The sequence below is a fragment of the Ranitomeya imitator genome, chromosome 3 (assembly GCF_032444005.1).
Source record: "Ranitomeya imitator isolate aRanImi1 chromosome 3, aRanImi1.pri, whole genome shotgun sequence".
NCBI lineage: Eukaryota > Metazoa > Chordata > Amphibia > Anura > Dendrobatidae > Ranitomeya > Ranitomeya imitator.
This window is the reverse complement of record NC_091284.1, coordinates 174,492,312-174,519,038: the sequence shown is the minus strand read 5'-3', so window position 1 is coordinate 174,519,038 and position 26,727 is coordinate 174,492,312. Positions and strand designations below refer to the sequence as shown.

General features: G+C 44.4%; 1 protein-coding gene across 1 annotated transcript in view; it reads left to right on the top strand.

Moving 5' to 3' along the window:
- Window positions 1-1,425: 1,425 nt before the first annotated feature.
- Window positions 1,426-26,727, top strand: part of TSPAN7 (tetraspanin 7) — a 128,691-nt gene continuing 103,389 nt past the window's right edge. Inside the window, exon 1 of the mRNA XM_069761615.1 lies at window positions 1,426-1,584. Coding sequence (XP_069617716.1) covers window positions 1,504-1,584 — 81 coding nt within the window. The 5' untranslated portion in view covers window positions 1,426-1,503. The remainder of the gene's footprint in view (window positions 1,585-26,727) is intronic.

The window sequence follows — 26,727 nt, the reverse complement described above, 5'->3', positions numbered from 1 at the left end:
GCACCCCCTCATTACACCGCACCCTCTCATTACACCGCACCCCCTCATTACACCGCACCCCCTCATTACACCGCACCCCCTCATTACACGGCACCCTCTCATTACACCGCACCCCCTCATTACACCGCACCCCCTCATTACACCGCACCCCTCATTACACCGCGCCCCCTCATTACACGGCGCCCTCTAATTACACGGCGCCCCCCCCCATTACACGGCGCCCCCTCATTACACGGCGCCCTCTCATTACACGGCGCCCTCTCATTACACGGCGCCCCCTCATTACACCGCGCCCTCTCATTACACGGCGCCCCCTCATTACACGGCGCCCCCTCATTACACCGCGCCCTCTCATTACACCGCGCCCCCTCATTACACGGCGCCCCCCCCATTACACCGCGCCCCCTCATTACACCGCGCCCCCTCATTACACCGCGCCCCCTCATTACACCGCGCCCCCTCATTACACGGCGCCACCTCATTACACCGCGCCCCCTCATTACACCGCGCCCCCTCATTACACCGCGCCCCCTCATTACACGGCGCCCCCTCATTACACGGCGCCCCCTCATTACACGGCGCCCCCTCATTACACGGCGCCCCCTCATTACACCGCGCCCCCTCATTACACGGCGCCACCTCATTACACCGCGCCTCCTCATTACACCGCGCCCCCTCATTACACCGCGCCCCCTCATTACACGGCGCCCCCTCATTACACCGCGCCCCCTCATTACACCGCGCCCCCTCATTACACCGCACGCTCATTACACGGCGCCCCCTCATTACACCGCGCCCCCTCATTACACGGCGCCCCCTCATTACACCGCGCCCCCTCATTACACGGCGCCCCCTCATTACACCGCGCCCCCTCATTACACGGCGCCCCCTCATTACACCGCGCCCCCTCATTACACCGCGCCCCCTCATTACACCGCGCCCCCTCATTACACCGCGCCCTCTCATTACACCGCGCCCCCTCATTACACCGCGCCCCCTCATTACACGGCGCCCCCTCATTACACGGTGCCCCCTCATTACACCGCGCCCCCTCATTACACGGCGCCCCCTCATTACACGGCGCCCCCTCATTACACCGCACGCTCGGAATGTATCAGGTGATCACCAGGATGACAGCGCAGTTTATGATGAATCCAGTGTTTTCCTCCGGTTGATAACAGCAGCTCGGGCGCCCGGAGGGGCAGTGCCAGACGCCCCAGATCTGCATAATTACGAGGCCGGGCTGTGGCTGACTGGCGGCTCCGGTTCGGGGGGCGGCTCCGGTTCGGGGGGCGGCTCCGGTTCGGGGGGCGGCTCCGGTTCGGGGGGCGGCTCCGGTTCGGGGGGCGGCTCCGGTTCGGGGGGCGGCTCCGGTTCGGGGGGCGGCTCCGGTTCGGGGGGCGGCTCCGGCTCTTCTTTCCTCCTCTTGCGGATTGGGGATAAGCTGCGGCAGGAGGGGCCGAGAGCAGCAACAGTAACACCCGGCGACCGGATCTCAGTAGCATGGCATCAAGGAGAATGGAGACCAAGCCAGTCATAACGTGTCTGAAGACCCTGCTCATCATCTACTCCTTCGTCTTCTGGGTGAGTGACGCCGCCTGTGCTGCACCCCTGAGGAGGCACTGCCGGTGCCCACTGTACCCGGGGAAATGGGCCATTAATAAGCTATAGGTAGATTTTGTGGCTGTTCCTCCTCCTCCTCTCTGTCTTCCCTCCGATCCTTCTGCATTGCTCTGACCGTGTTTACTGCACCAAATAGGAGCCAGCTCCTGGCAGCCTGGGCAATGGGGTGCCCTGTGTGGGCGCAGGGTGAGGGGCATCCCTGCAGGTTACCCGGCCATCTGCAGTGAGATTAGTGCTAATAGTGCCCTGCTGCCATCCATGGCTGTGCTGGTTAACCCTGCTGCTGCCTACAGCTGGCACACATTACCTGGGTCTTATGGTACTGACTCCAGCCCTTAGTGTGGGGTCCGATCCATTCTGTCAGTAACCGGAATCCGTCTATAGGGTCCTCGGACCGGTGGGTAAGGGGACATTATACGGCCAGGCTTCGGGGGTCGTGCCATCCATCATTACATTGCTATCGATTCCAGTAACATCGCTTGTCTGTCGCCTCGCTGTCATTATGGGGATCGGGCCCCCATCCATGGCATTGCCAGGGACACTGGATGTAATAAGGAGACTATAATAACCGGGGGAGAACATCATCTTCTGCAAAGGGTGGGCATGAAATGCAGTCTGGATCTGTATGCCATCTGACAGGCTGGGAATGAATGAGAATGGCTATAGGTGTGTACAGCGTGCTGGAAGATCGCGGGTTACAGCGTATGCAGGCGCTACATTTGGCATCGTGAAATGTAATGAATTAAAAATAGAATTCAGGTGTTAATGGTTAATTCCTGGGCATTGGTATCAGGGCTGCAGCTGTGATTTTACTATGGATTCGTATGATATTCAGTAATGAAGAAATGCGAAATATCTGAATATATCCCAATGTTATTTCTGTATCTGATTAGCTGCGGCACTCGCTCGTCAGGACGTCTGCTAACACTATTGGGTTCGCCATGTAAAGCCCAGACGTACTGACGGTTTTTATTCTATAGACAAATTGTCCGTAGTAAAGCTTGAAAATGGAAAAGCCGCCCCTGGGACCAGGACGAGAAGTGACGGCAGCATGTTTTATTGTATTGGAAGCTCAGCCATTTGTACCCACTACAGCCCGATGAGCCCTGCAAATCATAATGCCTCCGAATATCTGCTGGTGGTCTGCACCGGGGAGGAACATGGGGCGAAATGCCCAATAGTCTGCAGAAACGGCTGGAAAACTCGGCCTCTAATTAGTGTCTCTAGATTGATGCACAGCATTTTGTTGCTTTTTTTGTCACGTTTTCTGTTTTTTATTTATTTTTTTTTTAAGGACGCCACTGCCAGACGTTAGTTCCAATGTGCAGTCAGTGCCATTTTTTTTTTCCATAAGCAATAGGTTCTAGGAATGGCAATTTTTCTGGCATTTTTTCCAAGGACTCTACAAGACTCCAAAAAGAAAATGCATGTTTGAAATATTGTAAAATGGGGGGAAAAAATGCTGTAGTAGTTCAATATTCTGGAAAAAAATAATCTCCATACCATTTAGCATAGATTCTGACATGTTTTAGGGCTGAGTCAGACGTTTATTGGTGGGGATCTCCGTGCGCGGGTGTTTATTTTGGCCTCACTTTGGCCTGTCTCTGGTGGGCCGTTAGATTGCGCAGTGGTATCTACATTGTAGCCCTCCAGCCGTTCCAAAAATTTAGGGATCACATTCCCTTCAGGGCATGTTGGGAGTTGCAGTTTTCACTAGATTGCTATCAATGGTCCACCTTTGTTTTTCCATAGAAATACCTAAAAAATGGCAATAGACCTACGCTGATGAGACGCTTCTATGTCCCTGCTAATCAGAATTTCAGTTAAGGACACATTTAAAGGAAATGTCACCATCTAAAAAGTGGGCAGTCTTAATTTTTTTTTTCATCTACTCCCCTGAGGAATCTATTTTTTTTTTTTTTTTTTAATCCACCATCAGGTTTCAGAGATACTGTTTTTTTTAATTTAGTGCTATTTTTATAGCCTTTAGTAAGGAAGAAGAAGGCATGGTTAATAATGCAGCGCACCATAAAGACACTCCCCAGGAAATCCTCTGATCCTCGCCCCATTGTAAAGACCGTAAGGCTCCGTTCCCACAACGAGCTTTTGGTACTTTTTGGCAGAGTCAAAAATGCAATGTCTAACAGTTCCAGCCGGTGGAGGGGATTTATAGAAATCTCCTGCCCACCGTGCTTTATTTTACGTCACGTTAATCTGACCTGCGGCACGAGATTGATATCCGCAGCATGTTCATTTCTCTTGAGGGTATGAGGAGTTTCAGATACAGAATTTCCCCATAGATTGTACTAGATGCGGAAAATCTGCACGTAAAAAGATGAGTTTTTGTGTTGCCATGGCTGAAAAGAAAAAAAAAAAAAAATACATGAAATTCACACTCATTTACATATCAATAAAAATGTTGGCAAAACCAAATACCAAGAAGTTTAAAAAAACAAAGCAGCTTTATTTAAAGCGTGACACACCAAAAAGAGTAAAAACTAATCAGCGTAAAAATTGCAATGACAAACCACATGTAACCTATATTATATAATAGGTGCAGAAATTCTGCAGGGTCACAAATTCACTAGCTCATTGTGGGAGCGTAGCCTAAAAGTCGGCACTAAATAATAGGCCCATTTCTCTGGGACCATAATGCAGAATAAAAAATGGCAAACTCCAAGGGAGCAGCGGGAATAAAATGGGAGCAAAAACTGGTCACTGTTGACCCGGGGACAAGTCCTACTTCCGAGATCTCTTGTAGAAAGAGTCCGACACTTGGGAACATGCCCTGAACATAAAACCAGATTCTGCTATGAATCCCTAGCAAGTCCTTCATGAGAGTATGTGCGATTTCTGCCCAGAAGACATTCTGTCATTTACAATACAAGACGCTGAGAAAGCTCAAAAGATGACCAGATGTTATTTGGGAGCATTTTGCCTTGTTTTTTTAAAGGGAAAAAAAAATTGCAGTTTAATTGTTCAATGGAGTGAAGGGGGGGGGAAAAAAAAAAAAAGACCATAAATTGATAGTAAAAAAAGATATGCAAATTAAAAAGATGACACCATGGGGAAAAACACCGACTGCTCAAATATTTGACACACCACCACCGCAGACACCAGTATCCTCACAGCTACAGCCCCGAACGGGACTCCTACACCCACCCAGGGATCTATGCCCTTTGCTCCGCTTCTACAATTCTAAGGTTTGAGAAAGACCCTGTGGGTTGAAACGTTACCTACCTTGCAACACTGCGGTGCTACCTTCATTTTGGTGTTTGTAATAAAGAAAACCACAATTTTTTGAGACAAAAAACAAATCTCCAAAACCTTTCTTTGAGTGCGACTGTTGTTGTATGACCCAAATAGTTGGAAAAACATTCTGGAAATGACGGAACAAAAACGCAAAAGACACTTCAGAAAGAAAAGCGCCAGAGTTTCCTGAAGCTTCTTCTGCTTGAAAAACTCGTTGTGTTCACCACAAAGTGTGAAAATCCACCCCCATCTGAGATTGTGTGCTGCAGCTTTGCCTATCCTCATCATGCTCGGAACTCCGCTTTGATTTTTCTCTTATGACTTTTTTTAAAATCCCAGTTCAGATACATTGTACTGAAAATGACCTGAGGTGTTGATGCTGAATCCACGGAAAATCCATGACAAATCGTATCATGTGTTCAGGAATTCTGTTCCATTCTTAGGAACAAAGAAATGAACTTCGTGGTCAAAATCCATCCGTTGTGTATCTGACACAAACTACTATGGGGTATAAATAAGTAAAATGATTTATTTTGACTTTCCATGATTTTAGGTCCATTTGGTTCTTTAGATCTCCTTTTTAATCGGTTTTACTTAATATGCTAATTTGGCTGAGGAGACTGTAAGACCTATAATTTTATACCAGGTTATGTCTCTAACCTTGTCTGTCCAGGTTACTGCCTCATTTACAATCCACTGGTGTATATACTGGTGTGTAATGGTATATGTATATACTGTGGCTTATTTATTGCATTGTGCAGCGTTCGGCACTAGCGCTGTATTATATGCCATCAGCGGTTGCTGGGCACAGGTATAAGCCTTGAGGTCGGTATGGCGTGAGAAGTGTTAATTGCAGGCTGGCGCAGGGCTGATTCCATCATTAAATGGTCTCCATGGAATAGAGGTGAACATCACATTTATAATCTGTGTCAAATGCCAGGAGCTGGGAAGTAAGGAAGCCCGGCAACAAACAGGAACTGGAAAGTGTGTCACGCAATAATTCTGTCATTTGTCTTTGACCTATTGTATCCAGTCATTTGTGTGCCAAATGTTCGTTTATGGATTTATTGTTGACTATGAACCAAGATTAAGGTGATTGCAGCATGCACTAGTTTCTTACATAAATTGGACGAGACTCTTGTTCAAGTCTACGGGTGCAAAAAATAAATAACTAAATCTGTCGTATGGAGCCACAGTATAGCATTTGATTTTTACTTATACATTGCAATTATATAATATAGGAAACTGTAAATGATTAATAGCTGCTGCTGTAAAAGAAATGGTTTGCACTTGGATGACAAGTGAGTAAAAAAAAAACCTCCCACTTCTCTGGATTATTAATATATATTTTAATTGTATGAAAAAGTGTTTGCCTCCTTCCTGACTTCAAATTCTTTTGCACGTTTTTCTCACTTCAATATTTCAGATCACCAAACTTTAATATTATACAAAGATAACACAAGTAACCACAAAATGCAGTTTATAAATGAAGGTCTTTATTAAGGGAAAAAGAAATCCAAACCTACAGAGCCCTGTGTGAAAAAGTGATTGCCCACTAAACCTAATAACTGGTTGAGCCACCCTTAGCAGCGACGGCTGCAATCACTCATTTGCGGTACCTGACAATGAGTCTTTAACAGTGCTCTGGAGGAATTTTGGCCCACTCATCTTTGCAGAACTGTAATCCAGCCGCATGAACCGCCTTTTTAAGGTCATGCCACAGTATCTCAATCAGATTAAGGTCAGGACTTTGACTAGTCTATTCCAAAGTCTTAATTTCGTTTTTCCTAAGCCATTCAGAGGTAGACTTGCTGGAGTGTTTTGGATCATTGTCCTGCTGCATAACCCAAGTGCGCTTCACCTTGAAGTCATGAACAGATGGCCAAACATTCTCCTTCAGGATTTTTTGGTAGACAGCAGAGTTCATGGTTCCATTTAAGACAGCAAGTCTTCCAGGTCCTAAAGCAGCAAAACAGCCCCAGACCATCACACCACCACCATATTTTACTGTTAGTATGATGTTCCTTTTCCAAAATGCTGTCTTACTTGTATACCAGATGTAATGTGACAAACATCTTCCAAAAAGCTCAACTTTTGTCTTGTTAGTCCAGAGTATTCTCTGAAAAGTCTTCAGGATCATCAAGATGTTTTCTGTCAAAATGGGCCTTTTATGTTCTTATTGCTAATTAATTGTTTTCGTCTTGGAACTCTGCCATGAAGGCCATTTTTGCCCTGTCTTTTTCTTATGGTGGAGTCATGAAGACTAACCTAAACTGAGGCAAGTGTGGCCTGCAGTTCCTTGGATGTTGTTGGGCATTTTGTGACCTCTTTGAGTAATTTTGGTCGTTCCTGGGAAAGTTCACCACTGTTCCATGTTTTCGTCATTTGTGGATAGTGTCTCTCACTGTGGTTCACTGGAGTCCCAAATCTTTAGAACTGGCTTTATAACCTTTTCCAGAGTGATTGATCTCAAATACTTTGTTTCTCATTTGTTCCAGAATTTCTTTGGATCACAGCATGATGTCTAGTTTTTGAGGGGCTTTTGGTCTAATTTACCCTGTCAGGTGTGTCAGTAATCAGGCCTGGGTATGCTAGAGAATTTGGACTTGGCTTCACAGCTTCATTTGGTTGTGTGTTTTTTTTACTTCATTCTGCAGTCTAAGGCTATGTTTCCATGGGGCATAATCTCTGCACTTTGAACGCAGCGGATACCCCGCTCCGCCCAAAGAGCCACCCCCTGTTGTACACGCGGTGATTCCAGATGCGTTCATTGAGCACATGCGTAATCACCGCATCGTATTCATAGACTGGTTTGTTTATCTTGTGGAGATCGAGGGTCTCCGCAAGATAAATAGACATGCTGCGGACTGGAAAGATGGGCTGCATGTCTGGTTACACAGTGCCGCTGGAGGCATCCCTGCACGCATAGTGGATATGGGATTTCACGAAATCACCTCCACTATGCTGGAACAGCAGGACGCTGCGGATTGGACGCTGGAAACAGCCGCAGTGTCCAATCCGCAGCAAATCCTGAACGAATCCTTAACGTGGAAACATACCCTAACTAGTCTCAAACCTTCTCAATTTGGCTGAGATCAGGTGATTGTGGAGGCCATTTCATCTGACACAGCACTCAATTCCTTTCCTACACCTGATTTATCAATCAGGTGAGCTGCTTCTTCTGACATGAATTCAGAGATTTACACAAATAATGGCCCATTTGGCCCTGTTCAGAGATTTCTGATTTTGGAAATGTGGCACAACATTCTAAAAAAATAGTCAGATTCCCAGGCACAGAAATATAAATTTTAAAATGAATTAAAACGCTGGGTAGATATGGGGTCAGGCCTCTGGCCTAGTGTGCTGGTTTATTCAGTCTGGGTTGGATGAGACAAGGAAGGAAAATAATCGCCTCCTACTTGTGATGGATGTGCTACTTGTAGATGAAGCAACACTGAGCCTAAACTTGTTTGATCATCAGAAACTCTTCCAACACAATGAATGCGAACATCATAAGTCATAAAAGGTTCATGGTTTTCAAACAACAATTACAGGCGTTTAATATCTCAATGGATGGTTGCATCAGCTTGAGATGCTCCTCTATTGATTGAAGATCTGTGGAGAAGATGACATTTTCACTCATTTACAAGACAAGCCTATTGATTTCAATGCAAATGATGTACAGGATTATTTACCCTATGGTGACACTGTGGAAACTTAAAGGGAACCTGTCGCCATGAAAATGCATTCCAATCTGTAGGCATCTTGTTACAGATCAGGGGGACCTGTGCAGATTGATATATAGCTTTGAGAAAATAGATTCAAAATAATCCATGTTTAATGATTAATCCTTTCCTCTTTCTGGCATTTTTGGTCCAGTGGGCGGTCCTACCAGTGTCTGATAGCCAGATCAGTATGCACACTTATACAAAGAAAGCGATCAGTCACTGATCGGTCCGCGCACTTGCCCAAAAATTCCGGAAAGAGCAGAGGATTAAAACGCCGTCTATAGTGAATCTTTTCTGACGAAATTTATATATCAATCTGCTCAGCTCCTCCTGCTCCAAGATTGGAATGCAATTTCATGGTGACAGGTTCCCTACTTCCTCCATAGATTTCAGTGGGAATACCCACTGATCAGTTTATCAGGAGATACTTCTACCCCCCTTTAAAGAGGATCTGTGGACTTTCCTCACATGTCTGATATAGGAAATAATAGTATTCCCAACCAAATAAGAATTTTCTTGTAAATTTTCTTTGATTGTTACCTTCCCCTAGAAATGAATAAATTGACAAAGGTGTTGCCATTTCTTACACCATATCAGTCAGTTTTTAAAGCTTTTGCTAATGGCAACCTTAGAGTATAGCAAGCACTTCCCATACTAGGACTTTGATGTCCAAGCACCCAGAGCTGACCTGTGCTCATGGAGGATACTTGCCTTTTTTCTCATGAGGCTCACGTCTTTCTCCCTGACAGACTCTACATGGTTCTTAGAAGCTTTGAGTTCTCGGCCTTTTAAACCAATGCCTATTGACTATCTGTCCAAAGGTTGATTCGTTGACCTATATAAACATCACATATATATGTGAATAAATCCTTCTTATTTTGATCAGCATGAGAAGCTTTAACAGCCATTTGCCGCTAGTAATGAGGAAAAGTGATGGGTTTTCCTATAGCAGCCAGTCATCTTGTGTGCAGTCTACCGTAAGGCCATGGCTACATGGTGGATTAGGTCACACACTCAAGAATCCCTCTGTGCCACTTTCACATCTTGAGTAGTGATGAGTGAATATACTCGTTAATCGAGATTTCCTGAGCACGCTCAGGTGACCTCCGAGTATTTTTTAGTGCTCGGAGATATAGTTTTCCTCACCTCAGCTGAATGAGTTACATCTCTTAGCCAGCTTGATTACATGTGGGGATTCCCTAGCAACCTGGCAACCCCCACATGTACTTTTGCTGGTTAACAGATGTAAATCATTCAGCTGAGGTGAGGAAAACTATTTCTCCGAGCACTAAAAAATACTCGGTCGTCACCCGAGCGTGCTCGGGAAATCTCGAGTAACGAGTATATTCGCTCATCCCTAATCTTGATACAAAGCAAGTGGGATTGCAATGTGACCACAGCAAGAAAGTCTAAAAATAAATCCAACTAGTTCCTTTACTTTTGCAATGTAACCTCATTTATCATATCAATCTTTGGCCGTATGATATGTGTCGCTGACCAAGCCACCATGTTGCACTAGCCTTATGTAAAAAAAAAAAGGATTTTGGTGACCATGACCATCTTCTACCAATCCTGACTCTTAATTTCTACCTCTCTGTATAGATCTCCATTTATGACGTCATTGGTAAAGTCCTAACTTTTTGGCGTCCTTCACTTTGCACGATGCAAAATATATTTCCTAGTAATTTTTATTACATTTTTCAGCGCTCTCCACACTAAAGGAGATAGTGGAACCATTAGCACGTTGTTTCAGATAGAGGCACAACAATGACCATGATCAGCCTAATAATAACATATTGTAGATAATTAGTGAGCTTTGGAAAATGTTTTTGCCTTTAGCTAGAGCTTGAATAATTTATTTTTTTTCTTTGGAGAAAAAAATGTGTTTTAACAAAAGGTACAGCTTGACTTGTTTTTTTATTTCCTGAAAAGGACACCTGACAGGATTTTAATTAACCAAACCTCATTAAGCACTAAAATTCAATATATACAAGGCCAGCTTAAGGTACCGTTACATTAAGCGACGCTGCAGCGATATTGACAACGAGCCGATCACTGCACCGTCGCTGTTTAGGTCGCTAGGAGACGTCAAACACCGGCAACAGCAGAATGATGCAGGAGCGATCCATTGACGTACTTATCGTTCTCGCTGGTTGTTAGCTCCATGAAAAACCATTGCAGGCATCGTTGCTTTTGCTGTCAAACATGACGAATCACGCCGACCGGATGACCAATTAAAGTTCCGGACTTCTACCTACGACCAGCGATGTCACAGCAGGATCCTGATCGCTGCTGTGTGTCAAACACAACGAGATCGCTATCCAGGACGCTGCAACGTCACGGATCGCTGTCATTCTCATTGGAAAGTTGCTCAGTGTGAAGATAACTTTCGAAAGAAAGTGTCACCATTTCCATATCTAAATTTATAGCAAAAGAAAACATGACAGATTGTTGACGCAATAGGGTTTGTTCACATTTGCTTTGAAGGCTCAATTCAGTTGATTAACCATGGATAAGGCCTAAAATCTGGGTCCAAATAGGACAATGTAGAAGATGGTAACGAAACAGACCAAAATAATCAATGGGGTTTGTCTTCCATTATTTACAGGGGTTGTCCAACCTTGGGCTACAGTCTGCAGTCGCACAGTCTCCGAGCCTCACTACACACTGTGAGGATTATCCGGTGCTGGGGGCGGCGGGCGCGTGACTGCATGTATGTGATTTGCATGTGCGGCTTCGCTCAATGAAAGGCTATTGAGCGAGACCAGGCACATATTTTCACATACTTTCGGTCACATGACCACCTGCTCCCATCACTAAATATTCCTCACAGTGCGCACTGTGAGGATTCACAAGACTCCAGCAATATAGACTGACTGCGGACTTGTACCCCAAGCTCGAACAACGGCTTCAAGTATATTCAACTCTAGCTCAGTATGTGGGACACTGCCCTTTAAGACTCTTAACATACACACTTTCACTTTTGGGAACTTATCTCTATCAAGAATAGGAATACAACCCAGAAGAGGTATCGAGAGAGAACTTTTGAAAAAGGAAAACATTTGTGATTTATTACTGTTACGATATGTGAACATGGCTGTTGTTTTCTTGAGGCGGCATCGTTGATGGTTTTGCCGACGTTCTTGAGGTGATTTTTCTGTCAGGAGCTTTCATTCTATACCCGTAAGTATAGAGAGCAGAAGCCGTCCATAGTATGACCGTATCACCTTTGGACCTTGAAGTGGTTAAAAGAATTGACATGAGACTAATCGTGTGCACAGTAATGCTGTTTTGACATCGCTGTGCATTAAGTTAATTTGATGGGGCGCCCTATAAAACCTTGAGGGTGTTTGAACACAAAATCTTTTTCAGACAGACGAACTCGCCGAGTTTTTCATGGGGAAGAAATTGGTAGTGGTTTTTCAAACAAAAAGATGCCTGAGCGTCTTCTAGCCATTCCATTACTTTTTTGTTATAAAGTATTGACTGTCTTTCAAGCGGAAAAGGCCTAAAGAATTTTCTGCTCACTTCTTTTAATCACTTGGTGTGTTTTGAAACGTGAAGCGGTTAACATAAGCAGAAAAGACCGAATAGATATATATATATATATATATATAACGCTGGGAGCGTCACTCTGTCCGAAGCCTCTATAGACTGCGCAAGCGCAAACGCCGGCACAGTCTGGGCCTCACAGAGCGACGCTCCCGGGAGATCGCGGTGTGCGTTCACACTGAACACACACCTCGATCTCCACCGCAGAAGCAGGGACCGCCAGGAGGGTGAGTATCGGCCTATATTCACCTGTCCCCGTTCCATCGCTGAGCGGCGCCATCTTCCCGGTCTTCGGTCTGTGGCCTTCAGTTCAGAGGGCGCGATGACGCGCTTAATGCGCGCCGGCACCGCCCTCTGACTGAACAGTCACAGCCAGGAGACCGGGAAGATGGCGGCGCTCAGCGATGGAACGCCGGACAGGTGAATATAGTAAGTGCTGGGGGGCCTGAGCTGGCGGCGATACCGGCACCTGACCCCCACAGCGCGCCGGTGTCCCCGCCTGCTCAGGCCCCCCAGCACTCGGCGCCGAGCGGGTCAGGGGCAGTATGGGGACGCAGGATGGAGCAGCACATAAGGATGGGGACGCAGGATGGAGCAGCACATAAGGATGGGGACGCAGGATGGGGACGCAGGATGGGGACGCAGGATGGGGACGCAGGATGGAGCAGCACATAAGGATGGGGACGCAGGATGGAGCAGCACATAAGGATGGGGACGCAGGATGGAGCAGCACATAAGGATGGGGACGCAGGATGGAGCAGCACATAAGGATGGGGACGCAGGATGCAGCAGCACATAAGGATGGGGACGCATGATGGAGCAGCGCATGACAGGATGGGGACGCAGGATGGAGCAGCGCATGACAGGATGGGGACGCAGGATGGAGCAGCACATGACAGGATGGGGACGCAGGATGGGAGCAGCGCATCACAGGATGGGAGCAGCGCATGACAGGATGGGAACGCAGGATGGAGCAGCGCATGACAGGATGGGGACGCAGGATGGAGCAGCACATGACAGGATGGGGACGCAGGATGGAGCAGCGCATGACAGGATGGGGACGCAGGATGGAGCAGCACATACCATGATGGAGACAATATACCAATATAAATGCTTGCCACCCGGGCGTAGAACGGGTTCAATAGCTAGTATATATATATATATATATATATATATGTCATCTGCGGGTTCCTGAGTGGAATACGCCTGGAAAAGACTTTGTGGGCACACATCCTTACTGTTCTTGATGAAAAAGACCTAGCAGAGGTCAGAACCCCATAACGGTTATTTGAACAGAGCCTTGGCTATAGAGTCGGTGCTGGTAGTGGTCGGTACATCGTGACCAGACATTGAACTCTTGTAGTAAATTGGAAAATCTGGCCTATTACGAGCACTCAATCATTAGATCTGCAGAGCGCTGAGGATAGCCACTTTCAGTAAAACACTTAAGGTACCGTCACACTCTGCGACGCTGCAGCGATACCGACAACGATCCGGATCGCTGCAGCGTCACTGTTTGGTCGCTGGAGAGCTGTCACACAGACAGCTCTCCAGCGACCAACGATGCCGGTAACCAGGGTAAACATCGGGTTACTAAGCGCAGGGCCGCGCCTAGTAACCCGATGTTTACCCTGGTTACTATCGTTAAAGTAAAAAAAACAACCACTACATACTTACCTACCGCTGTCTGTCCCCCGCTGTGCTTCTCTGCTCTGGCTGTGAGCGCCGGTCAGCCGGAAAGCACAGCGGTGACGTCACCGCTCTGCTTTCCGGCCGCTGTGCTCACAGCCAGAGCAGAGAAGCACAGCGCCGGGGACAGACAGCGGTAGGTAAGTATGTAGTGGTTGTTTTTTTTACTTTAAAGATGGTAACCAGGGTAAACATCGGGTTACTAAGCGCGGCCCTGCGCTTAGTAACCCGATGTTTACCCTGGTTACCAGCGAAGACATCGCTGAATCGGTGTCGCACACGCCGATTCAGCGATGTCAGCGGGAGATCCAGCGACGAAACAAAGTTCTGGACTTTCTTTCCCGACCAGCGACATCACAGCAGGGGCCTGATCGCTGCTGCCTGTCACACTGGACGATATCGCTAGCCAGGACGCTGCAACGTCACGGATCGCTAGCGATATCGTCTAGTGTGACGGTACCTTTAGTGAAACCAGTTTCCAGTGTCGGCTTTTGCCCAGTTCTGTGTATGAAGGTTCTTGCTGACTGGCTCATTTAATAGCTAAGCCATTCCCCTCCGCGCACAGTACTGATGACCAGTCCGACAAAGGAAACTCTCAGTACTGAAGCCAGGCGTGGAGTTGCTAAGAAGTCCTATACATGTGTATATACGTTATTCCCAATACAAACACACATTTAAAAATTGCATATCATATTTAAGCAGATCATACATATTACACACAAAATGCACACATACACATATTACCCAAACAGTTATTCATATTACATATACTTACTGGTACATCTGCAGATCTCCTCAAAAATAGTTCAAATTTATAATTGGGCAATGCCTACAGGCTGGAAGTTGTTAGGCTACGTTCACATTGGCGTTCCGCCAATGTGCGTCGCTGTTGCGCCGGCGACGCAGCGGCGACGCGCCCCTATGTTTAACATAGGGGACGCGTGCGTCGTTTTGGTGGCGTTTTTCGCCACGTGCGTCGTTTCCGACGCTAGCGTCGGACGCAAGGAAACGCTACATGTAGCATTTTCTGTGCGTCCGATTTTCGTCGGAAAACGACGCACGCGTCGCAAAACGCACACGTTTTTGCGCGCGTTTGCGTGCGTTTTAGCGTGCGTTGCGTCGCCGACGCACGGCGGCGCAAAGCTAATGTGAACGTAGCCTTATACATGTATAATATTGTACATATGCGTGCATCATTGTTAGCTCCGTATTTACAACAGAAGGCTTTAGTTACTCCTGGACTTCCTTTTATTTCTAATTGAGAAGTTTACGGTAATTTGCAGAGAACAGGTTTGGGAACAGGATTTGGTTGCATTAGTAAGACACATTAGTTATGATATAGCAATGTGATGATTTTGCAATCCATTTTCCTTAACCCCTTAGTGATGGAGCCAAATTTTTGAAGTCTGACCAGTGTCACTTTATGTGGTAATAACTCTGCAACGCTTCAACAAATCCCAGTGATTTTTGAGAATGTTTTTTCGTGACATATTATACTTTATGATAATGGTAAATTTAGGTCAATATATTTTGTGTTTATTTATAAAAAAAATATCAAAAATTTGTGAAAAATGTTAAAAAAAAAATTAGCAATTTTCAAACTTTGAATGATTATCCATTTAATCCAGATGGCCATACCACAGCAAACCATTAATAAATAACATTTCCCACATGTCGGCTTTACATCAGCACCATTTGTAACATGTTATTTTATTTTGTTAGCATTCAAGGAAATTTACAAAAAAAATTTTTTTAGAGACTTATCCATGTTTGAAGTGACTTTAGGGGTCTCCTATATTGGGAAACCCCCAAATGTGATGCCATTTTAAAAACCGCACCCTCAGACATATTGAAAACTGCAGTCAGGTAGTTTATTAACTCTTCAGGTGCTTTACAGGAATTAATGCAAAGTGGCATGATAGGAATGAAAATGTGTATTTTTACCACCTAAATGTCGGTAACTTCTGAACAGGTTACAACAGCCGACAGACTCTAAGACCGCTGTTTGGTCATGAATTGCCATGGCAAACGTCAGGACCACAAAATCAAGATCTGAGGGCACCAATTTGGGTTAAATAGGAAGCCCCCACACTCTGTTAACCATTTATAATAATGTAGTCACTATTTGACAGCAGCATCTAAGGGGTTAAACAGATTTGGACGGGGCAAACACTGATCGTGGGTGATGCAGCAAGTTGTCAGCTATAGTGTACAGCCGACAGCTACTGGATTGTCACCTGTATGGGGAGGCTATGCTCTTATATATAAGGTCAGTTAAAAGACGTATTGGCGGTCATTAAGGATCTGGTCAATGTACACCTATCCCACCAGTTATTAGTGCTTACCAGGGGCACATGAATCCAGTGACCCACAAAGATTTTTTTTCTTTAAGTCTGTGATATGAGGTGATTATTGTAAGGGTTGTTCTTCCATATGTATGGCTGTAAGGTGGCATCATTTGTGTCATTCGTGAGATAATCCTGGAGAACTGGCAGATGAGATTATCAGAAGGATTTGAGGAGCTTGGGCTAGGAACAACTAGACATTGTGAGTTAATTACCGTTATACAATAATATTATATACCATGACCATTTGATATACTGTCACTAAGTCTCTTGTCCTATTAAGCATTTGATAATCTTATAAAATTACTTGTGTGTATAGAGGTAACCATTAATACAACTTTGGGCTTTTATAAGAATGTTCTTTTCTGAATATAGAAACAAGTCAGCTGCATATTTCCATTGGCAGACGCCACAATAGGAGGCCTTGTACTTTGGGACTAGCACTATATTGTTCATTCATGATCTAACTACTGGCCCGTGTCTGCTGGATGTGACGCTATGAGAGTGTGTGGCGTAAAGTTTCTCCTGAAGGAGACCGCCAAGAGGCTGTAGGGAGGCTTTTATTGGCCATTAGATGCTCCATTGGAAATAAAATGTCTAAATAACCTCTTGCTTCTTCATATGATTGTATATGCTGGGGTAATAGTGCTGTAACCCAAACCGATCCTGAGAACCGGGGTTCAATTAATGGTGTACTAGTCGCTCATGAGCACTATTACTGTATTCTTTAAGGGGTTGTCCGATCTAAGACAAGTCTGCAGGCACTCTGTGACTACCGACTTGTGAATCCTTACATTGCGTGCACTGCGCGCTGTGAGGATTCTCTGGTGTAAGCACGTGACCACAAGTATGCGATTTGCACACTCCCGGCCAGAATCCGACTACTGTTTCGGGTCACTCACTATCGTCACTTGGCGATAGCCAAGCACTGTACTCAGTTGGCCTTTGGTACTCCCATAAGTGGATGGAGCAGCAGTCGCACGACCAACCTCTGCTCTGTTCACATGTAGCTCTTCAGAACTGTGGTTCCTGAGACCGGTGGGGGTCCTAGCACTTAGACCCCCAGCGATCAGGAGGTTATAACTTCAAATCTTGAGAATTCTCTTTTAAAGGTTGGCAGTGCATAAATATTCACTTTTTCTCTTGCTCTATGACTTGGTCCACAGAATTCAAGTCGAGCAGTGGATTTAAGCTCTTGTTGTTAGTCATCATTCATATGAATGTACCTATCTCCGTGTCCTGCCTTAAGGGCCCGCTCTCTATACATTGGCTATGTCTGCGTTTTGCTTGGCCCTAGAAGTACAAGCATACTTTACTGACTGTGGAAATTTCCAGTAGACTTCTTGTTTTTTGTGTCGGTGAATCTTTAGCCTTCTTTCTTTACAAGGGAATGGCACTTTGGAAGATCTGATTTCTAGCACAGAGCTAAATCTAGGACACGGATACATAACAGGATGCCATTAGGTTGGATACCTAGTGACCAGTTACCGAGGGAATTGCAATGCAGCACATCTTCCACATCTTACTGTGCCCTATGGCTTAGGTTAGGACAATGTTCACCAGTCTCTATTTTCCTTCAGAAGGTAATGAGATCTTTTCGGTGCAGAGATCAGCAGGGGGGCAATCACAAATGATCAGTTTGTTACAATGTGTCGTATTTGTGATGATATTCTATACGGGATCAATGGGATTGATGATTTTATAGATTGCTCCTGGTATACTGATGACAGTTAATGTTGGGAGGCGATATAAAGATAGGAGTTACAGCTTTATGTTGCTGGGTGCTCGCCATGAACAGAGAAGTCTCCTGTGATCTGGAGCTAATAATGGCCGGCTTGCCTTGATTGACACACAAGGCACTTTTTACTTTATTTTGTCAATCAAGGCAAGCCGGGTAGGATTACAGGACAACTTCTCAATAAACTACAAACGGTTTCAAGGCAGTTTAATATTTATTTTCCAGATTTAGCAGTCTCACCATTGGCTATATTACATTTCAAACACTTTAGGGTGTATGACACCGATAACAGGTTCCCTTTAAAGCATAAGGTAAAACAAAATTCAAGTTTCCCAAAATGATGCAGATATGTGACAAATTAACCTATGATATTGTACATTTTCTGTGTATGTGTCCGAAATACGGAAAATTAGACAGTGAGCCTCATTTGGGACAAAATCAATGAAATTTAATAAATCAGTCTCGGCATGCATGACGTTATATTGCATATGATGTAATTAATAATATATCGAGGGGAAAAAAAATCTCATATCAGAGGTACAAAAAACACCCGTGTGAAAGAGCCGCAGCGAGAAAGGTAGGAGAGGTAATACGAGAGCAACGAGTTATATTTCTGTGCATTACATAGACACAAAGACATCAGCATTATTAGTTTCAGAAGACGCGGTTTAAAGGCAAACCTTGAACGCCTCCTCCGCTTTTTATTTACTGTACACAGCTTTCCCACAAAAGACAAAAACAATTCAATGTGTTTGTCAGCTTAGATCCCCCATATTCAATGATGGTGAAAACAGACGGGTCTCATATAACAATATTTTATTTCTATCTTTATAAGATTCAGAGGTATGTTGTTTACAGTCATGGCCAAAAGTATTGACACCCCTGCAATTTTGTCAGATAATACTCAGTTTCTTCCTGAAAATGATTGCAAACGCAAATTCTTTGTTATTATCTTCATTTAATTTGTCTTAAATGAAAAAACACAAAAATAATTGTCCTAAAGCCAAATTGGATATAATTCCACACCAAACATAAAAAAGGGGGTGGACAAAAGTATTGGCACTGTTCAAAAAATCATGTGATGCTTCTCTAATTTGTGTAATTAACAGCACCTGTAACTTACCTGTGGCACCTAACAGGTGTTGGCAATAACTAAATCACACTTGCAGCCAGTTGACATGGATTAAAGTTGACTCAACCTCTGTCCTGTGCCCTTGTGTGTACCACATTGAGCATGGAGAAAAGAAAGAAGACCAAAGAACTGTCTGAGGACTTGAGAAACCAAATTGTGAGGAATCATGAGCAATCTCCAGGCTACAAGTCCATCTCCAAAGACCTGAATGTTCCTGTGTCTACCGTGCGCAGTGTCATCAAGAAGTTTAAAGCCCATGGCACTGTGGCTAACCTTCCTAGATGTGGACAGAAACGAAAAATTGACAAGAGATTTCAACGCAAGATTGTGCGGATGTTGGATAAAGGACCTCGACTAACATCCAGACAAGTTCAAGCTGCCCTGCAGTCCGAGGGTACAACAGTGTCAACCCGTACTATCTGTCGGCGCCTGAATGAAAAGGGACTGTATGGTAGGAGACCCAGGAAGACCCCACTTCTTACCCCGAGACATAAAAAAGCCAGGCTGGATTTTGCCAAAACTTAATTTAAAAAGCCTAAAACATTTTGGAAGAATGTTCTCTGGTCAGATGAGCCAAAAGTAGAGCTTTTTGGGCAAAGGCATCAACATAGAGTTTACAGGAGAAAAAAAAGGCATTCAAAGAAAAGAACACGGTCCCTACAATCAAACATGGCGGAGGTTTCCTGATGTTTTGGGGTTGCTTTGCTGCCTCTGGTACTGGACTGCTTGACCATGTACATGGCATTATGAAGTCTGAAGACTACCAACAAATTTTGCAGCATAATGTAGGGCCCAGTGTGAGAAAGCTGGGTCTCCCTCAGAGGTCATGGGTCTTCCAGCAGGACAAAACACACTTCAAAAAGCACTAGAAAATGGATTGAGAGAAAGCACTGGAGACTTCTAAGGTGGCCAGCAATGAGCCAGACCTGAATCCCATAGAACACCTGTGGAGAGATCTAAAAATGGCAGTTTGGAGAAGGCACCCTTCAAATATCAGGGACCTGGAGCAGTTTGCCAAAGAAGAATGGTCTAAAATTCCAGCAGAGCATTGTAAGAAACTCATTGATGGTTACCGGAAGCGGTTGGTCGCAGTTATTTTGGCTAAAGGTTGTGCAACCAAGTATTAGGCTGAGGGTGCCAATACTTTTGTCTGGCCCATTTTTGGAGTTTTGTGTGAAATGATCAATGTTTTGCTTTTTACTTAATTCTCTTTTGTGTTTTTTCATTTAAGACAAATTAAATGAAGATAATAATACCAAAGGATTTGTGTTTGCAATCATTTTCAGGAAGAAACCGTATTATTTCACAGAATTGCAGGGGTGTCAATACTTTTGGCCATGACTGTAGGCGACCCACCACCATGGGTTCAATCACAAAAGACGGTGGTCCTTCGTGGTGGCTGCACAAGACCATGGCTGCCCCATTCAGAGTTTATGTAACTGTTGGAAATAGCCACTCCTATAGACAATGAATGGAACTGCTGCACCCATGTGCGATGGCCACTCCATTCAAAAGGGAGACGCAGCGCCCCCGTTCTTATGATCAGTGGGGGTTCTTTAGTTGGGATTCCTAGCGATCAGATTCCTAGCACCATCAATAGGGCTTAGAAACATAGGAGACCCACCTCTATAACATAGAAAAGAGAAGAAATAAGATGTCCACGATTCTTCCCACTATCTGCTCCATGTGATTAACTTATTTTGTACTTGTGTGTAAAAATATTATGCAACACAAACGTAAATTACATAAACGAGTTTAATTCAAATTAAAGAAGTACTCCGCCCACCAAGTTCTTAATATATTGCAATAATATTATATAGCACTGTGTACTTACAATTGCTCATTTTGCCTTTCTATGCAGTTAATTCTTTTCTTTCTCTGCTATGTAGAAACCGGTAGTTTCTTGTCCCTGACATTTAGCATCCCCCCTCTTAAAACTCCTGACCGAGCTGCTCGTCCTCCCCTGCCAGAGACTTCTGCTGCAACTAATGACTCATACAGGGAAAATTGACCTCCTGTTTCTACACACAGATTAGAAGGATTCAGCTAGGCAGCTTTTAATCACGTGATGTCATAGACCTAACGTAAAGAATGAACGGGGTAGAAAGGTAAAATGAGCAATTGTAAGTACACAGTGCTATAGAATATGATGATTGCTATGTATTAAGATAACAATTTTGATGGGAGGAGTGCTTCTTTAAAGTGGTCATCCAGGGATAAACTCTGACATTGGGCATGGAAAGACCCAACTGAATTTTGGATAGGAAACTTGAAGAGGATACTGTGCAATGTCCAGATCCAATTCTAATTATTCGGACCAGTACACAATGCTGGCTGACATTGGATGGTTTCCTTGGCAGTGGTCTTGTGAGGTCGGGAAGAAGAGTATTCCTGGACTAACACTTTAATCCATATCTGGCATCATGGTGGCTCAATGGTTAGCTGTTCAAATCCGACCAAAGACAATATCTGCAAACGGTTTGTATGTTCTCCCCATGTTTTTGTGGTTTCCTCTGGTTTTCCAACACACTCCAAAGACATACTGATAGGGAATTTAGATTGGGAGCCCCAATGGGGACAGCGATGATGATGTCTGTAAAGCGCTGTGGAATATGGCATTATATAAGCAATAGCTTAATAATATCTGCCATTTACTTCACAGGCAGAAGCAGTCTTCATATACAACACTGCTGCCTAGAAGTACCCTTAACAAGTGGTGCCAAACATCACTGTTATATACTAGCAAAACTGCCTACCCTAAGAGGTGGCAAATATATATAGGGAGGACACAAGCCCCTCAATTTGGCCTTGTACCCCTTAAATGAACAAGATTAATTAACAACTAATATATAAACTTGAATTCTTATGAAATTATTCCTCAAAAAGATGATACAAGATTCCTCAATGTAGATTTGTATGAGGGAAGGTGACACAGATGTAAAGGTGTATACAGGAACCACAGCTCCAGGTGAAGACATTGCTACACAGTGATTTCGTTATCCAGGCCCCTGGGTGGGGTTACACCATAAACTTTCATGAAAACGAGGAGCATTTTGAGTGCGACTATGATTAGATGACGAGGCACCCACCCCTACAGAGAGTACCGGGAGAGTAGAAAGAAGAGAGGAAATCTGAGCTCACTCTGTGCCTCACCAGCCAAGGTTAATCTGGTCTTTATTACAGGACACACATTGACGCTTACCTCAGCCGCTTGTGTAACACGGGGTGGGGGCAGGAACTGCAGGTGCATCTTTACCGATTACCATTACAGTCCACAATGGCGCACCAAATCCTTCAGAAAAAGGGCTTTAACGCATTTTATTCTGGTAACTGTCAGCTGCAGTGACGGAAACATCATACACCAGTGATATTATCAAGTGTAGGACGTGTCTTTCATTATAGGATGTTTGTATGGGAATGTTACATTGCCGAGACAAATCTAAACACATGTGCAAATGGAAGTGGCCCTGTACAACCTCCTCTGGTCATGTGGACATGACGGGATGGTCACCGTTCCAGTGGTCGCACACTCTTCTTAGCCGGAAGAAGCAACTTTGGGGCAGGCGATGACCAAGGCAAGGGGTATGAGAGGAGCAGCTGGTGAGTATTCGATTAATATATATTTAAAAATGGTAGAGAAGACCCACTTGCTTGATATACATATAACATTTAAAGTGGACCAAGTCAAAAGCGGCCATTTTGAGGTAGCATTTTATTCCTTCAGCGCCCTTGAGTATTAGATTTGTGTTACGCTTTTAGCCACTATGGTTTCAGGGTTATGGGCCTTTTTATTTATTGCCAATTTTTATTGTCTATGTCAAGGAGATATTGCACACCGGGGTCCTTTGGGAGGGTGTAAATAGATTATTACCCTGTGAGCAACTCCCTTATGTATAAAATAGTACGGCAGACATAATAAATACATAATACTCAGGGGAGCAGACGGATTAAAACCAAAGCAAAAACTTCACGCTTTTGAGCTTGTGACAGGTCCTCTTTAATGTTGGGAGGCAAAATACAGACAGTGAGCCAAAATGAGGCTCACTGTCTAATTTTCCGTATTTTGGACACATACACAGAAAATGTACAATATCTTAGGTTAATTTGTCACATATCTGCATAATTTTGGGAAACTTGAGGAATCCCAGGTACACACAACTTGAAAAATTATATACATCACCAAGTAGAAATTACAGATATCAAGGTCTCATGGCCACCTTGGGTCCTTTGTGTGGACATTTCGTGATTCATCAAAACCACCAATTTTTCTCAGCAGTCATGTTGAGGGAGGTGTGGTGGCTTGAGACACTACTGATTCATGAAGAGGTACACTCCTTTACATGAATCGGCAGCATCTGATGAGTGGTGTGCGCCTCCGTGTGCCACACCAGAAATATTAATCCAGTCATTGACTTAAGTTTGATTTCTGGTGTAAGAAACACCACAGATTGCAATGAATGAGATGAGTTGTGGTATCAGGCCCCAGCTCCACCCATTTTGACGAGACTGGGAGAAACTGTTGTGACCAGAATTTTGGTAAAATTGCTTTGTGACTTGGGGATGAAGTCTTTTTCTGGCTGGTCGAAAAATCTTCTAGTACCTGTTCCTGCATGTCTCATGGCTGTTCGACATCCGCAATACATCCAGGGATCACCCAACAAACAGGCATTCCCTGCATGTGTTGGCTGCAAACAGCCGCGAGACATGCAGCTGTAAGAACTCGAACATATGTTTCGAGCATGCCGAAGACACTCGGTTAACACCTGAGTAGAGCACCTTATCCGAGCACATTCGCTCATCACTGCTAACTATCATTGGGGTCGTATTGAGAACTGTGATGTCCTTCATGCAAGTCACACACAGCTTAACACCCATAAACTTCAGTGCAAGTCAAGTACAACCAGTTTGCGATAAGACTTGTTTTCACAGCTCCATTGTAGCTATAAAATTATCATGACAGCAATTTGCAAGTAACAAATGTTTTTGTCTGCGAGTCACCAGGTAGCCCTGGCCAGAGCCTTGATATTCTGTTGGTACATAGTAGACTAGAACTTCTGGGAAATTTTGGTCTAGTGTAAATGGACACTTGCTTTTAGTTACGTGAATAGTCCACCTGTAGTCCCATCACTAGGTTTCAGTTTACATTACAATCTTGCCTCTTCTACTTTATTATTGTTCTGGAGAAGGTTATGGGGCAGGAAACATTCAACTTTTATAGCAGGTGATCTATCAGGACAACTAACCCGTAATATCTTTGTGGTTAATTAGGATTCTGATTACTAGGAGAGAAACCTGATCTAATCTGTCCCTGTGCCTTTTAAGATGACATTTTAATAGTTCCTATATTTCCTAATGACTGCAATGGTTGTCGGCTATCATATTCTTTGCTTGTATCTGTTGTCAGTTGTAAGTAGCAATTTATTATGCTGTGATATTCCCTGTAATGGTATAATACGAACGCATATGATGTTGTTCCTGGATCTCCTTTCGCATCGCGAATCACTTTATGAAGCACTGATGAATCACTTTAAAGGGAACCTGTCACCCCCAAAATCGAAGGTGAGCTAAGCCCACCGGCATCAGGGGCTTATCTACAGCATTCTGGAATCCTGAAAGATAAGAAAAAGAGGTTAGATTATACTCACCCAGTGGCGGTCTGATCCGATGGGCGTCGCGGTCCGGTCCGGGCCTCCCATCTTCATAGGATGACGTCTTCTTCTTGTCTTCACGCTCCGGCGCAGGCGTACTTTGTCTGCCCTGTTGAGGGCAGAGCAAAATACTTCAGTGCGCAGAGAAAGGTCAGAGAAGCCCAGCGCCTGTCCACTGCAGTACTTTGCTCTGCCCTCAACAGGGCAGCCAAAGTACGCCTGCGCGGACGCCGCTGCATGAAGACAAGAAGAGGACGTTATCGAATGAAGATGGGAGGTGCTGGACTGGACCGCGACACCCATCGGACCGGACCGCAGCGGGACCGCCCCTGGGTGAGTATAATCTAACCTCTTTTTCTCATCTTTCAGGATACATCAGGGGCTTATCTACAGCATTACAGAATGCTGTAGATAAGCCCCTGATGCTGGTGGGCTCAGCTCACCTTCGATTTTGGGGGTGACAGGTTCCCTTTAAGTGGGCGTCTCTGTCTCTAAATTATGCTTCTCTCAATTTAGATTGCAAAAACCTGGTGGTAGATTCCCTTTAAAGCATTATCTTCATTCCCAACAAAAAAAGTTATCCTTCCTTATGCATAGGATGTCACTGATCTTGGTGGGTCCGATCTCTGAAATCTCCAGCAATTCTAAAATTGGGGCTCTGAAACACAAGGGACGGGCAGTCCATAATTGGGAGAAAGGTGCACATACAGTTATATGAAAAAGTTTGGGCACCCCTATTAATCTTAAGCTTAGTGTTTTATAAAAATTGTTGTGTTTTTTTTTTTTTTTTTTTTTTTTTTTTGCAACAGCTATTTCAGTTTCATATATCTAATAACTGTTGGACACAGTAATGTTTCTGCCTTGAAATGAGGTTTATTGTACTAACAGAAAATGTGCAATCTGCATTCAAACAAAATTTGACAGGTGCATAAGTATGGGCACCCCACCAGAAAAGTGACATTAATATTTAGTAGATCCTCCTTTTGCAAAAATAACAGCCTTTAGTCACTTCCTGTAGCTTTAATGAGTTCCTGGATCCTGGATGAAGGTATTTTTGACCATTCCTCCTTACAAAACAATTCCAGTTCAGTTAAGTTTGATGGTCGCCGAGCATGGACAGCCCTCTTCAAATGATCCCACAGATGTTCAATGATATTCAGGTCTGGGGACTGGGATGGCCATTCCAGAACAGTGTAATTGTTCCTCTGCATGAATGCCTGAGTAGATTTGGAGCGGTGTTTTGGATCATTGTCTTGCTGAAAGATCCATCCCCTGCGTATCTTCAACTTTGTCACTGATTCATGAACATTATTGTCAAGAATCTGCTGATACTGAGAGGAATCCATGCGTCCCTCAACTTTAACAAGATTCCCGGTGCCGGCATTGGCCACACAGCCCCAAAGCATGATGGAACCTTCACCAAATTTTACTGTGGGTAGCAAGTGTTTTTCTTGGAATGCTGTGTTTTTTGGCCGCCATGCATAACGTCTTTTTGTATGACCAAACAACTCAATCTTGGTTTCATCAGTCCACAGGACCTTCTTCCAAAAAGAAATTGCCTTCTCCAAATGTGCTTTTGCATACTTCAGCCGACTCTGTTTGTGGCGTGCTTGCAGAAACGGCTTCTTTCGCATCACTCTCCCATACAGCTTCTCCTTGTGCAAAGTACGTTGTATAGTTGACCGGTGCACAGTGACACCATCTGCAGCAAGTTGATGCTGCAGCTCTCTGGAGGTGGTCTGAGGATTGTCCTTGACTGATCTCACCATTCTTCTTCTTCTGCCTTTCTGATGTTTTTCTTGGCCTGCCACTTCTGGCCTTAGGAAGAACTGTACCTGTGTTCTTCCATTTCCTTACTATGTTCCTCACAGTGGAAATTGACAGGTTAAATCTCTGAGACAGCTTTTTGTATCCTTCCCCTGAACAACTATGTTGAATAATCTTTGTTTTCAGATCATTAGACAGTTGTTTTGAGGAGCCCATGATGCCACTCTTCAGAGGAGATTCAAACAGGAGAACA